Source organism: Alosa alosa, chromosome 4, assembly GCF_017589495.1.
Source record: "Alosa alosa isolate M-15738 ecotype Scorff River chromosome 4, AALO_Geno_1.1, whole genome shotgun sequence".
Lineage (NCBI taxonomy): Eukaryota > Metazoa > Chordata > Actinopteri > Clupeiformes > Clupeidae > Alosa > Alosa alosa.
Window position 1 is genome coordinate 36,543,442 of NC_063192.1, and position 11,883 is coordinate 36,555,324.

Here is an 11,883-nt window from a genome sequence, read left to right on the forward strand (position 1 = left end):
TTTTAGGCAGGACTCAAGGGAACTGAATCCAGTCTGCAGAAGAAGTGACAGCACAATGGACAAGCTCACTATCTGGACAGGTAAATAACTTTTTAAACTCAGATCCGATAAACAAACGTTTTTCTGAACTCCAGTGCTCCACTGTCTAGCTGCACACTGTTAGCTCAGCGCTAACATCAATAATGTTTGTTCTTTACAGGGCTGGGGCTCCTGCTGTGTCATCTGGGTAAGTTTGTCCTCAGCTGAGATTGAGAATGGGTTTCTATGGCTACGGGGACCTTTAATTTACTTCCCATTTTTACGCAAGTACAGCAAACCTACTGTACTGGTTACACAAGTAAACAGGGGATGAGTGTTCAAGTAAACACAAGTAAACAGGGGATGTTTGTGGGCAGCCGTGGCTGGATTTTGAGCAGCATGGATGGATTTCTCAGTTGAACTTTGAAAGATTGCTGTTCCAATTTGAAATGATGTGCAGTGAGCTCTGAGGTAGAGTAAGTCATGCTTGACAGTCACTTGATCTGAATTCTGATGACAACACTCCCACAGCTCAACTTGTCTTATTACTTTTCTGTTGATGAAGCACTTCAGCATGGCTGTTTTATATTTACCTATTGCAAGATATTGTGTTGGGATTTGTTCAAATAAGCGTTGCCGGTTTGATCCCCGACCAGTAGGAAAAATGTGGGCAGGGGAAGTGCTTGAGCACTGCTCTCCCATGCCCACATCCACAGCTGAAGAGTCCCTGAGCGCCACTGCAGCTCACTGCTCCGGACTAGTGTGTGCTTCACCTATGCGCTCATTGTGTGCTTCACCTCACTGTGTTCACTGTGTGCTCTGTGTGTTCACTAATCACGGATGGGATAAATGCAGAGACCAAATTCCTTGTATACGCAAGTATACTTGGCCTATAAACCTGATTTACGATTTACTGATTTTACATCTTTCTTGTAAACAAAGGTTTGAAATGCAGTTGTTTTGCTCAATTCCAAATAAACTACAAGTCCATAGATTGTGTTGAACTGTGCAGCTAACTCATTGAGAAGTGGTGGCGCTAGCCAGGCTAGCAGCTAACTGTACTCTGTCTGTAATCATGTGAAGCCCCAATGCAAGACTATGATTGGGTTTTAATGGGAAGGTCTCCAGACAGACCTGCAGAGCAAATTCAAATGTGCTAATCGGCTTGTCTGGGTTCACCCAGAATACTCTTCTGTAATCATTCATTATTAGCCTTAATGTTTACTGCAGTGTGACGGATGTGAAACTATTGTCCATTAGGATGTGCAACTGACCTGGTGTGTTATTTCACCAACTGGTCCCAGTACCGACCAGCACCAGGAAAGTACCTCCCAGCAGATGTTGACCCCAACCTCTGCACCCATTTGATCTACGCCTTCTCTGTCATCAATGATGCCAATGAGCTGGCCACCTATGAGTGGAATGATGAGACCCTCTATCAGTCTTTCAATGGACTTAAAACAAGGTGTGTTTTCTTGCACACAAAAAGGAGTCATTTATATGCCTGTGTCCATCCTCTCACTAATGCCACCATGCTCTGCATCTGTTGTACTTTTGAATTCTACCATACAGTAAAATTAAATGGAAAAAATAAATAATGATATTTTGTAAAGGGTAAAAATTCTCTGAAACCACAACGATAAAACTTTTTTTTTTTCTAAAAACAGGAATCCCAATTTGAAAACACTTCTAGCTGTTGGTGGATGGAACTTTGGCACAGCAAAGTGAGTTTTTGTCTCTCTTTTCTGATTTTTGTAGATTACACAAATTAAATGCGATCAATAATCTTCCTCAAAATAATGTATCATACAAATCATTGGAACCCAAGATGGAGAATATGCGGTGATAGTGTAGTGGTTAAAGGAAAATTCCGGAATTTAGCACTTTGATTCCCTTTTCTGGTTTGTTTTGGATGAACTAGAGTGGTGGACACCGAAATCTTGACTTTTCTGACTTGTTTTGAATCGCCTTTACTGCTTCAGAGTGGCTGCCTACAGGCATGCACAAACATGTCCTTAAAACAACCCTTAACGTTCATTTTCAAAACTGTGCAACTTTAAGGAGCTGGGCTAGCATGCAGTGGTAGCGTAGTGGCTAAGGAGCTGGGCTAGCATGCAGTAGTACTGTAGTGGCTAAGGAGCTGGGCTAGCATGCAGTAGTGGCTAGGGAGCTGGGCTAGCATGCAGTGGTAGCGTAGTGGCTAAGGAGCTGGGCTAGCATGCAGTAGTACTGTAGTGGCTAAGGAGCTGGGCTAGCATGCAGTAGTGGCTAGGGAGCTGGGCTAGCATGCAGTAGTGGTGTAGTGGCTAAGGAGCTGGGCTAGCGTGCAGTAGTAGTGTAGTGGCTAAGGAGCTGGGCTAGCGTGCAGTAGTAGTGTAGTGGCTAAGGAACTGGGTTAACATGCAGTAGTAGCGTAGTGGCTAAGGAGCTGGGCTAGCATGCAGTAGTAGCGTAGTGGTTCAGGAGCTGGGTTAGCATGCAGTAGTAGTGTAGTGGCTAAGGAGCTGGGCTAGCATGCAGTAGGTGCGTAGTGGTTCAGGAGCTGGGTTAGCATGCAGTAGCCAGAAAAGTTCCTAATTCCTGGCTTGCATCATTGTGTCCTTAAGGACAATGGCCCTTGGGATCAGTAAGCTTCCTCAAAATAAGGAAAATGACCCTTGTAATATAATTGACATATGTAAGCCGTTTATCTTTCCCCAGGTTCTCCAGTATGGTCTCAACACCGGCCAACAGGCAGAAATTCATCCAGTCCTCCATCACCTTCCTGCGGAGGCATGTCTTTGATGGGCTGGATTTGGACTGGGAGTACCCGGGGTCCAGGGGCAGCCCACCTGAGGACAAGCAGAGATTCACCCAGCTGTGTAAAGTAGGGGCATTGGGTTTACCCAGCTGTGTAAAGTAGGGACATTGGGTTTACCCAGCTGTGTAATGTAAGGACGTTGGGTTTACCCAGCTGTGTAAAGTAGGGGCGTTGGGTTTATGACTTGCAACAGCACGTGGCATCCTCAAAGAGCTTTAAAGGCAAATAATAAGCCCTAGTTAAAGGAACTCTTCTGGGCTTCTCACGGTGTGTGTGTGTGTGTGTGTGTGTATGTATGTGGGTGTGTCTGTATGTGTGTGTGTTGCTAGGAACTCCTGGAAGCCTATGAAGCGGAGGGAAGAAACACTGGACGTCCACGACTGATGCTGACCGCAGCAGTGGCCGCTGGAAAGGAAACGATCGATGCAGGCTATGAAATCGCTGAAATTTCTAAGTACGCATTTTTTGTCAATGTCAATCTTGGAAGATGTGTGAGATCTATTGGTTTTAGTTATAGCCATTATGTACAGATTTGTTATTAATTACAAATGACTGATGGTTGTGTGGGTCACAGGCACCTGGACTTCATTAGTGTGATGACGTATGACTTCCATGGAACATGGGAGAGTTTCACTGGACATAACAGCCCGTTGTTCAGGGGGTCAAAGGACACTGGAAATCTCATCTACTTCAACACGGTAAAATAACGTTTCTATTATATGACCAGAAAAGACATACATGTAGTTGTAGTCTGGAAAGGAATCCAGAGCCGAGTGTGCATGTGTTCCCTGTGCATGTGTACAGTCTGCTAGCATACACTAGTAAAGTCTTTGTGAGTCGACAGGTCTTAAAAAAAAATGGAAGTCCGACATTGTTCCCCTCTGTTGTGTTGCCTAGCACTTCAGCATGACGTACTGGAAGGACCAGGGTGTACCTGCGGAGAAGCTCAGGATGGGGTTCCCCACCTACGGCCGAACGTTCCGCCTCTCATCCGCAGACACGGGGGTCGGAGCGCCAGCCAGCGGAGCCGCTTCTTCTGGAACCTACACCCGAGAAGCTGGCTTCTGGTCCTACTATGAGGTGTGTGCGTAAACAGTAAAGAAAACGTTAGCTACAACTTGCCATGCCATACAGTTTGCACACACCGTAAGTGATGACTAAATAAACATTTCTCATTCCTACATTTCTCTTTCAGATTTGCACTTTCCTCCAAGGCACCAGCATCCAGTGGATTGCAGATCAGAGAGTTCCCTACGCTGTTAAAGGGAGCGAGTGGGTGGGCTTTGACAACCGAGAGAGCTTTGAGACCAAGGTGCCATGTGTACTGCTGCACTGTGTCTACAGCAGGTGTAGTGAGCTGAGTCTAAATAAGCCCAGTGCACAGAGCATTTGACTAACTGGGTTTCATCTCCCTGTGCAGGCCCACTACCTCCATCAGAACGGGTTTGGGGGAGCTATGGTTTGGGCTCTGGACCTAGATGACGTCACTGGGCAGTTCTGTGGACAGGGCAAATACCCACTGATCAGCCACCTAAAAACCCTTCTGATGAACAGCAGTAAGTCCATACAAATGATGACGTTTGTGCATATTGTTTAGCCTCTTATAACAGTGCTACTTAGGAATGTGTTTTGGACAAGCAATTCTGTCAATCATCAATACTGTAACTTAATCCAGCCTGGAAGAAGGAACGTTTGATTTTAAATGAGTCTGAATTTCAATCAGAATTTGGTTTGATTTCAAATGGGTCTGGATTTAAATCAGAATTAGGTTTGATTTCAAATGTGTCTGAATCATAGACTGTATGAAATAGGTCTGGATATGACTTGGTCATAATGTGGTTTGCATTCCTCAGAGTTGATCCGTTTTTCTTTGTTATGATGCTCAACTGTTCTGACATCAGTTAACCAACGGGACACAAACATGTTTACTTCACTGCATAACCAACGGGACACAAACATGTTTACTCCACTGCATAATGCAAAACTAAACAGAAAGTACTCACCTGTGCACCTGTGCAGGACTTACAATCAGTTTCCTCTTTCTCAGCGTCACCTCCTGTCCCACCAAACACTGCTGCTCCGGGGAAACAGACCACAGCCAAACCCATTACCACGACCAATCAGAAAATCACCCCAGAAAAGCCGGATCAGGAGTTCTGCATCGGTAAAGTCGACGGGCTTCATGTCAACCCAAAAGACAGAGGTACCTTCTACCAGTGCACTCACGGCAAGACCTGGCTCCAAAACTGCCCTCCAACCCTGGTCTACAGAGAGTCCTGCAAGTGCTGCGACTGGCCATGAAGTGACCCGCTTTCACACAACCACTGCTCCGATACCTCTGAAGAGTTCTTGTGCATTAGTTAACTTATCTTCAACTTGTCTTCAAATCAGCTAACAAGAAAGGTATTCGCCTTATTCACCCGCCGGCCAGAACGAGGCTACAGGGTACACTTGCCATTACACCTCAGTCCAGCAGATGGTGGTAATGCACTCCGTTTGTAAACTGCCAAAAAAAGCTCACCGAAAAAGAAGGGTTCACTGGCCTGTTCTTTGGGTTCACTCTGCCTTTGTTTTTGCTTTTTGATTAAATTTAACTGCTTTTGGCTAAAAAGAAATAATGAAAATAGAGAAAAAGAATGCTTAATACTTTATACAAATTATTCCATTATTAAAAGGAAATTACTTTCTGGCTATGAATCCTGTGTTGGGTATTTTTAATCATCAAATGACAATCTTTTCAATTGTATTTTTATTTATTCTCCAAATGGAAAAACTGGAGTTACAAAAATGGATTTGATAATTGGCAGCATTTACTGGACGTAAAACACATTAGAGATGATAGCCAGGTTTGGCATTTAAAGTAAATGGATATATCCACTGTGCCATTCCACCACCATGTTGAGTATTGCTTTGCAAGAACCTCATCAGATATTAGTCAAGTTCAATTCCAGCATAATCATTTGAAAAAGAAATCCTAGGTACAGACCACAGGAGGACCCACCATGTGTTTCTGTCTAGTGAAGAGCCAACCACAGACAGACTACCAACTGATCATCAAATACTGTCATACAGTAAAAAGACATTAATCATGCAGGGATATGGTTGTGATGATGTGGCCATAACTGAGAGGACAACACCAGTCTACAGCTCGCTGTGTCTTGTGAGACAGGATCAGGACGCTGAGGTCAGGACGGATAACAGTGGACCCTTAAAGCTCGTGTCCAGAGCTGTGAGGAGATGGGAGATCTCTGATGTCACAGTTTTGGAACAGTTTGATGTAGAACACAACAAGCTCCTCATAGTTCTTAGTGGATATCCTCTCATTCACACCGTGGAACCTGTAGGAGAGAGCAGGGGCCAATGTTGTTTGTTTACATAATAATGAGAGAGCAGGGGCCAATGTTATCTATCTACATAATACAATTCTCTCAACAATTAATACAGAACAATAGGTCAGTCACCCCCATTTATATTGCATCCGTTTATAATTCCACTCCTAATGGAGCACAAATATTCATAACCCAAAGGCTCCCAGGGAAATCCATGTAGGCCCCTCATATGCCAATGCAATGCCAACTAGACCCTTCTGATAGTTGCTTAAAGGTTGTATCAGCGATTGTGGGGTAACGTCACTTCTGTTGACGTTCAAACAAAACAGAGAGCTAGCTCGCTACTCCCTCCCCCTCCCTCCCGTGCAATTGAAACTCTCCTAAATGCGGATCTCGTCGTCGATTGCTTGGAACGCTATTTATTTTGGTTTTGAGTGGTTGGTAGCACTGTTGCAGTCTATTGTTTTTGTGTGCAGATCTCGGAGCCTCGGCTGCCTACAGAGACACATTTTTTTGATGGCCTGCTTCTGGGGCGGGCAGCTAGCGGATAGCAATGGATGAGTACAAGTGAATGTTAAAGACCTTATTACCTCTTCGGGTCACCTGGCTTGAACCATGTCGGAGCGAAGCGATAGATATCGTTGGTCAGCTCTGTGTAATGTCTGCTATCCGTGTTTCCCACACAAATTCCTGCAGGTAGAGAGGTAGAGGGGGAGAGAGGTAGGTAGAGGGGGAGAGAGAGAGAGGGAGGTAGAGGGGGAGAGAGGGAGGGAAAGAGAGAATAAGGACCATTCAGAAGTTAATAGCCCAGTATGGGGCCACTTCAAACACACCTCTGCTCTTGTGGACGCACACTCAGTCCACTCCACACGAGCGCGCTGCTATCCAGGGTCAGAGGTCACAGGCGCTCACCTGGAGCGATGGTGACCTGTGGAAACAGCTCCAGCACGGTCTTCTTGATGATCTGGTACCCAAACGCCTTGGCACTGTAGGAGCTCATGGGCAGGGGGTCGAACCCAGTCAGGAGGGAAATCTTCACTCGCTCATCCGCCACCGTGGACTCTATAATGTCCAGCACCTGGACCAAGTGAGACAGTGCAGCTAACTAGACAACAAAACCAATCTCATCAAATCAAAACCATGAAATCAATCTCTTCTGTCTATTAATCTGTCATCCATCCATCCATCCATCTATTCATTCATTTGCTGAATGCAAACTTTCTATATGCTGCACATAACATTTGGTGTGTACTGTGAACTGCTCTAGTGTGCGTCCACAGATAAGCCCTTTGTACGCTTGACCTCTGACCTCTTTCAAAGTCTGCGCCGAGTGAATGCGGAAGTTGACGATGGCCTCAGCGTAGGAAGGAAGAACATTGACCTGCAGAGCAGAGGAGGCCAAACGGATTCAGCATTCTAGTTCTCTAGAGACTAGAAAAACGTGTAAAACTCCGATACAATGGCAATACAGTGCGTTTCACCTTCACGCCAGAATTGAACATGGTGGCGTTTTGTCGTCGTCTGAAGGCGCATTAAATTAACCAGGCTTCTCTCCATTACTCTGTATATTCAGACAAAACACAACGTTCATATTCAAACAATATGAGCTCTCTTGTGCGTCCACCATCCTGACCAATGTGGAAGGGCCAAGACCTTGCCAACACTAACACATTATTACACAGCGTGGTGTTTTACAACTCTGTACACATGTAAGGGACACACCCAACACTAACACATTATTACACAGCATGGTGTGTTGAAAGTTGTTTTTGAACTCTGTACACGTGTAAGAACATGCCCTCTGACCAGCACTCTGGTCCATCTGCGTCCCACTGTTTACTCTGCACATATGACCTTTCATGGCATCAGTTTGGCTGCATGCGTAGGGGCCGGCAGTAGTGGGACTAACCCCTTTGTGTATGGTTGCACAACTTGGTACAAGTGAGATGCATGAGAATTCTACAGTAGTGATCCGATGATACATGAGAAATCTACAGTAGTGATCCGATGATGCATGAGAATTCTACAGTAGTGATCCGATGATGCAGTAGTAATCTGATTCCTACCTGCTGAGCAGAGGTGTGAACAGCCAGAGATTGGACATGATAAACCTGAGGGGAAGGCCAAACTACCGAGCAACAGAAACATAAAGCAAAGGTCAATGTGTATGAATGTGTGTAAAACCATTATTTCATCTCATAAAACAGTTGCATAACTGGTCCTATTGAAATATATGGCAATTTGGGGAAGACAAGCCGTGGGGCCTTTACACTGTGAGCCAGGTGCTCAAATGTTCCTCGTTCAGGACCTAAGCCAAACAGTCTGGGCATTGGGTTATCTTCTAGCCTGCAACAGGAACACATAGACCAGCATGGCTCTTAGTTCAGCTGGTCCTCATTTCAAATCCTCTATAAAGTCAAAAAGTCTGTTGTTGGAGTTTACAGTCATGATTACGATTCTGCTGTGGCATCTAACTGTCTAACCACCAATTTCCAAGTCTAAAAACATGCAGGTCTATGAATTATGAAAAAAGTCTGACACATTTACTCAGTTTCACACATTCTTCAAGTCCTCTCTTACCGTTTGACGGCAGCAGCAAGTATGCCAATACTGCCCTCTGCTGGAGGCATGGAGGAGTGTCCAGGAGCGGTGGTGACGCTCAGCTTCACTGTGGCTTGGCCCTTCTCACTGATCCCAATCCTTCACACGCACACGGTCCAGCACAGGTCCACACGCCCACATGTACACACAGACATACGCATATGTAAGTTTAAACACATATACACACAGACATATGCATACGTACGTTTAAACACATAGAAATAATAACACATAGACATATGCACATGTACGTTTAAACACATAGACATATGCATATGTACGTTTAAACACAGACATATGCACATGTACGTTTAAACACAGACATATGCACATGTACGTTTAAACACATAGAGACAATAACACATAGACATATGCACATGTACGTTTAAACACAGACATATGCACATGTACGTTTAAACACATAGAGACAATAACACATAGACATATGCACATGTACGTTTAAACACAGACATATGCACATGTTCGTTTTAACACATAGACATAATAAACTAACTCTGTGTACATGAGCAACAGCAACAGCACAAGAGACAAGCTTTTCCCAATAAGCAGTAAGAGAGCAGAAGCCGAGGGAAGAAATAGGCCAACATATGAGTGTGCTAGCAAGTGCATAAGAAGAAAGCACAGATGGTGTGAGGAGGAGGATGGTGTGAGGAAGAAGGAAGCACAGATGGTGTGAGGAGGAGGATGATGGTGTGAAGAAGACGGCTGCTTTGTTGTACGCACAGGGCGGCAGGTCCGTACAGGCCGCTGATGATGCCGTCCAGCACGGCGAGGCCCTCGTCCAGCACGAACTCCAGCTGGACGCCGCGCTCCTTCAGCGCGTTCACGATGTTCACCGCACCCTGCAGGCCGTTCACCTGAGACAAGGCCAGGGCAAGCCGGTCAGCCTTACAACCAGACGGATTTAATAGTAGCCTACCGATGTGCAACGTACTCCCACTATACGTGGACCGGACAGGAGTCGGTCAAGTCGGGTGTCATGCAGCGCAGAATCGGTGGTGTGCAGTTGGCCCTGTGTGTTTTTCAGCATATGTATAAGTGTGCAGTTAGCCCTGTGTGTTTTTCAGCATATGTGTATGTGGTGTGCAGTTAGCCCTGTGTGTTTTTCAGCATATGTATAAGTGTGCAGTTAGCCCTGTGTGTTTTTCAGCATATGTGTATGTGGTGTGCAGTTAGCCCTGTGTGTTTTTCAGCATATGTATAAGTGTGCAGTTAGCCCTGTGTGTTTTTCAGCATATGTATAAGTGTGCAGTTAGCCCTGTGTGTTTTTCAGCATATGTGTATGTGGTGTGCAGTTAGCCCTGTGTGTTTTTCAGCATATGTGTATGTGTGCAGTTAGCCCTGTGTGTTTTTCAGCATATGTGTATGTGTGCAGTTAGCCCTGTGTGTTTTTCAGCATATGTATAAGTGTGCAGTTAGCCCTGTGTGTTTTTCAGCATATGTATAAGTGTGCAGTTAGCCCTGTGTGTTTTTCAGCATATGTATAAGTGTGCAGTTAGCCCTGTGTGTTTTTCAGCATATGTATAAGTGTGCAGTTAGCCCTGTGTATGTATAAGTGGCTTCCAGTCTCCACAGTATCATCATTTGTCGTTGAGGAGTCACAACAGTATGGCCTCACCTCTTCGTCATGTCCGAGACCAACGTAGAATCCCCGTCGCGGCATATAACCCCTCGCTAGAAGGAATTCCAGGGCCTCAAGAATCCCCTACCAGAAAGAAGTCACATGGTCAGGTCAGAGTTTGGGAACAGAAGAATAGCTCATACAGATCAACACAGAATGACCATCAAGAAAACTACAAATGTCTCTGACTCCCCCACCATGACAGATTGCTTATTATCAATGGTCCCTCGGCCATAGATGAACCCATCAATCTCTTTGGCAGAGAAGGGAGGGGCATCCCAGCCCTCGCTCTCATTGGCTGGCACTACGTCAATGTGGGCAAGCAGCATGTAAGGCACCAGAGAGAGGTCGGTCCCGGGCACCCAGAAAAGGTGGCTGTAGTCTCCCACGACTTCATGCAAAACCAGATGTGAGGAAAACAATGTAGGGAACGCTACAGGGGCAGAAAAACACAGCGTGTTCACAAGAATTAAACGCAGGGTCCAGGAAGTCGGCAACGTATTATAAGATGTAACCAGATCATCACTTCATTGCAACACTCTCTGTAACATGATCAGTATTTTAGCGTGTGCAAGGTGTTCTGAAGAAGTCTAGAGGAGGCACCTTTTCTCATCAGCCGATAGAACTCTTCAAGTGCAGTGGTGTTGAGGTTAGTTTCCGAATATGATACGGTGGGGATCCGAATCGCCTCTACAGTGACACATGAGAAACAGGAGAAAGACACATAATTGCCCAATGCATTAGAACCAGAGAACACGTTGCATTAGAACCAGAGAACACATGTAAGCCGTCAAATTTACGTCGCAGCAAATACAATACAATGTGGTACCAGCACCGTGCTAAAGGCTGTTAAATGCAGGGTCTTCACGTGATTTGAAAGATAACGAGATTGCCTTACATTCCCGGGGATCAGTATTTGCAATCAATACATTTTCTCCAAAATGAATATGTTGTCACTTTGGCCATATTTTGGAAGACGCTTGCACAGCAAACTTAGCCTACCTTTGAAATTGGAAATGAGCCGCTGCCTGTATTCACTGGTTATATTAGGGGAGATATGTTCCGTTTTCTCCCACCGTGCCAGCTTCAACCCAGTATTCACATCTAACGAAATTGTCCTCACCGTAGCCACGAGAATTATGACTGTGAAAACGAACAATAAACTCAAGAAAACAACTTTCAAGAGCCTCGTAATTCGCAGCCTCACGCTTTGGTCTGTCATTTTTCAATTCTGAATGACAGTGAATTGTTTACCAGATAAGCCGGCGCGTCATGATGCACGGGCGCCACCTGCCGCGTTGGAATGGATGTCATCGTCATGGCTTGTTCAAAAGGGTCGCTTGCCTTTTTATAGTTATAATCAGGGTGCGATTTGTAGGGGGGGATGGTGAGGATTTCCCCCCCTCTGGTTTTCCTATCCCTACCTCTGCTAAATTATTTTTTATCGTCGGGGGGGACAACATTTATCCCCCTCTAACCCCTCATATTGATTA

At 45.2% G+C, this 11,883-nt stretch overlaps 2 protein-coding genes across 2 annotated transcripts; one reads left to right on the forward strand and one right to left on the reverse strand.

Moving 5' to 3' along the window:
• LOC125293527 (acidic mammalian chitinase-like) lies at positions 1 to 5,515 on the forward strand. Its single transcript, XM_048241477.1, has 11 exons — positions 1 to 80; positions 200 to 226; positions 1,279 to 1,483; positions 1,686 to 1,742; positions 2,719 to 2,884; positions 3,148 to 3,272; positions 3,393 to 3,516; positions 3,716 to 3,898; positions 4,014 to 4,130; positions 4,239 to 4,374; positions 4,866 to 5,515. The coding sequence occupies exons 1-11, from the start codon at positions 56 to 58 to the stop codon at positions 5,117 to 5,119; spliced, it is 1,419 nt and encodes a 472-aa protein (XP_048097434.1). The 5' UTR covers positions 1 to 55; the 3' UTR covers positions 5,120 to 5,515.
• A 34-nt stretch (positions 5,516 to 5,549) lies between these two features.
• pm20d1.2 (peptidase M20 domain containing 1, tandem duplicate 2) lies at positions 5,550 to 11,667 on the reverse strand. Its single transcript, XM_048241476.1, is given in 14 exon segments — positions 5,550 to 6,156; positions 6,738 to 6,837; positions 7,060 to 7,225; positions 7,457 to 7,528; positions 7,629 to 7,655; positions 7,657 to 7,708; positions 8,214 to 8,275; positions 8,418 to 8,493; positions 8,728 to 8,847; positions 9,493 to 9,626; positions 10,388 to 10,474; positions 10,588 to 10,823; positions 10,994 to 11,080; positions 11,393 to 11,667. Coding segments are annotated over 14 exon segments (1,569 nt in total). The 5' UTR covers positions 11,613 to 11,667; the 3' UTR covers positions 5,550 to 6,026.
• Between the last annotated feature and the right edge of the window lie 216 nt (positions 11,668 to 11,883).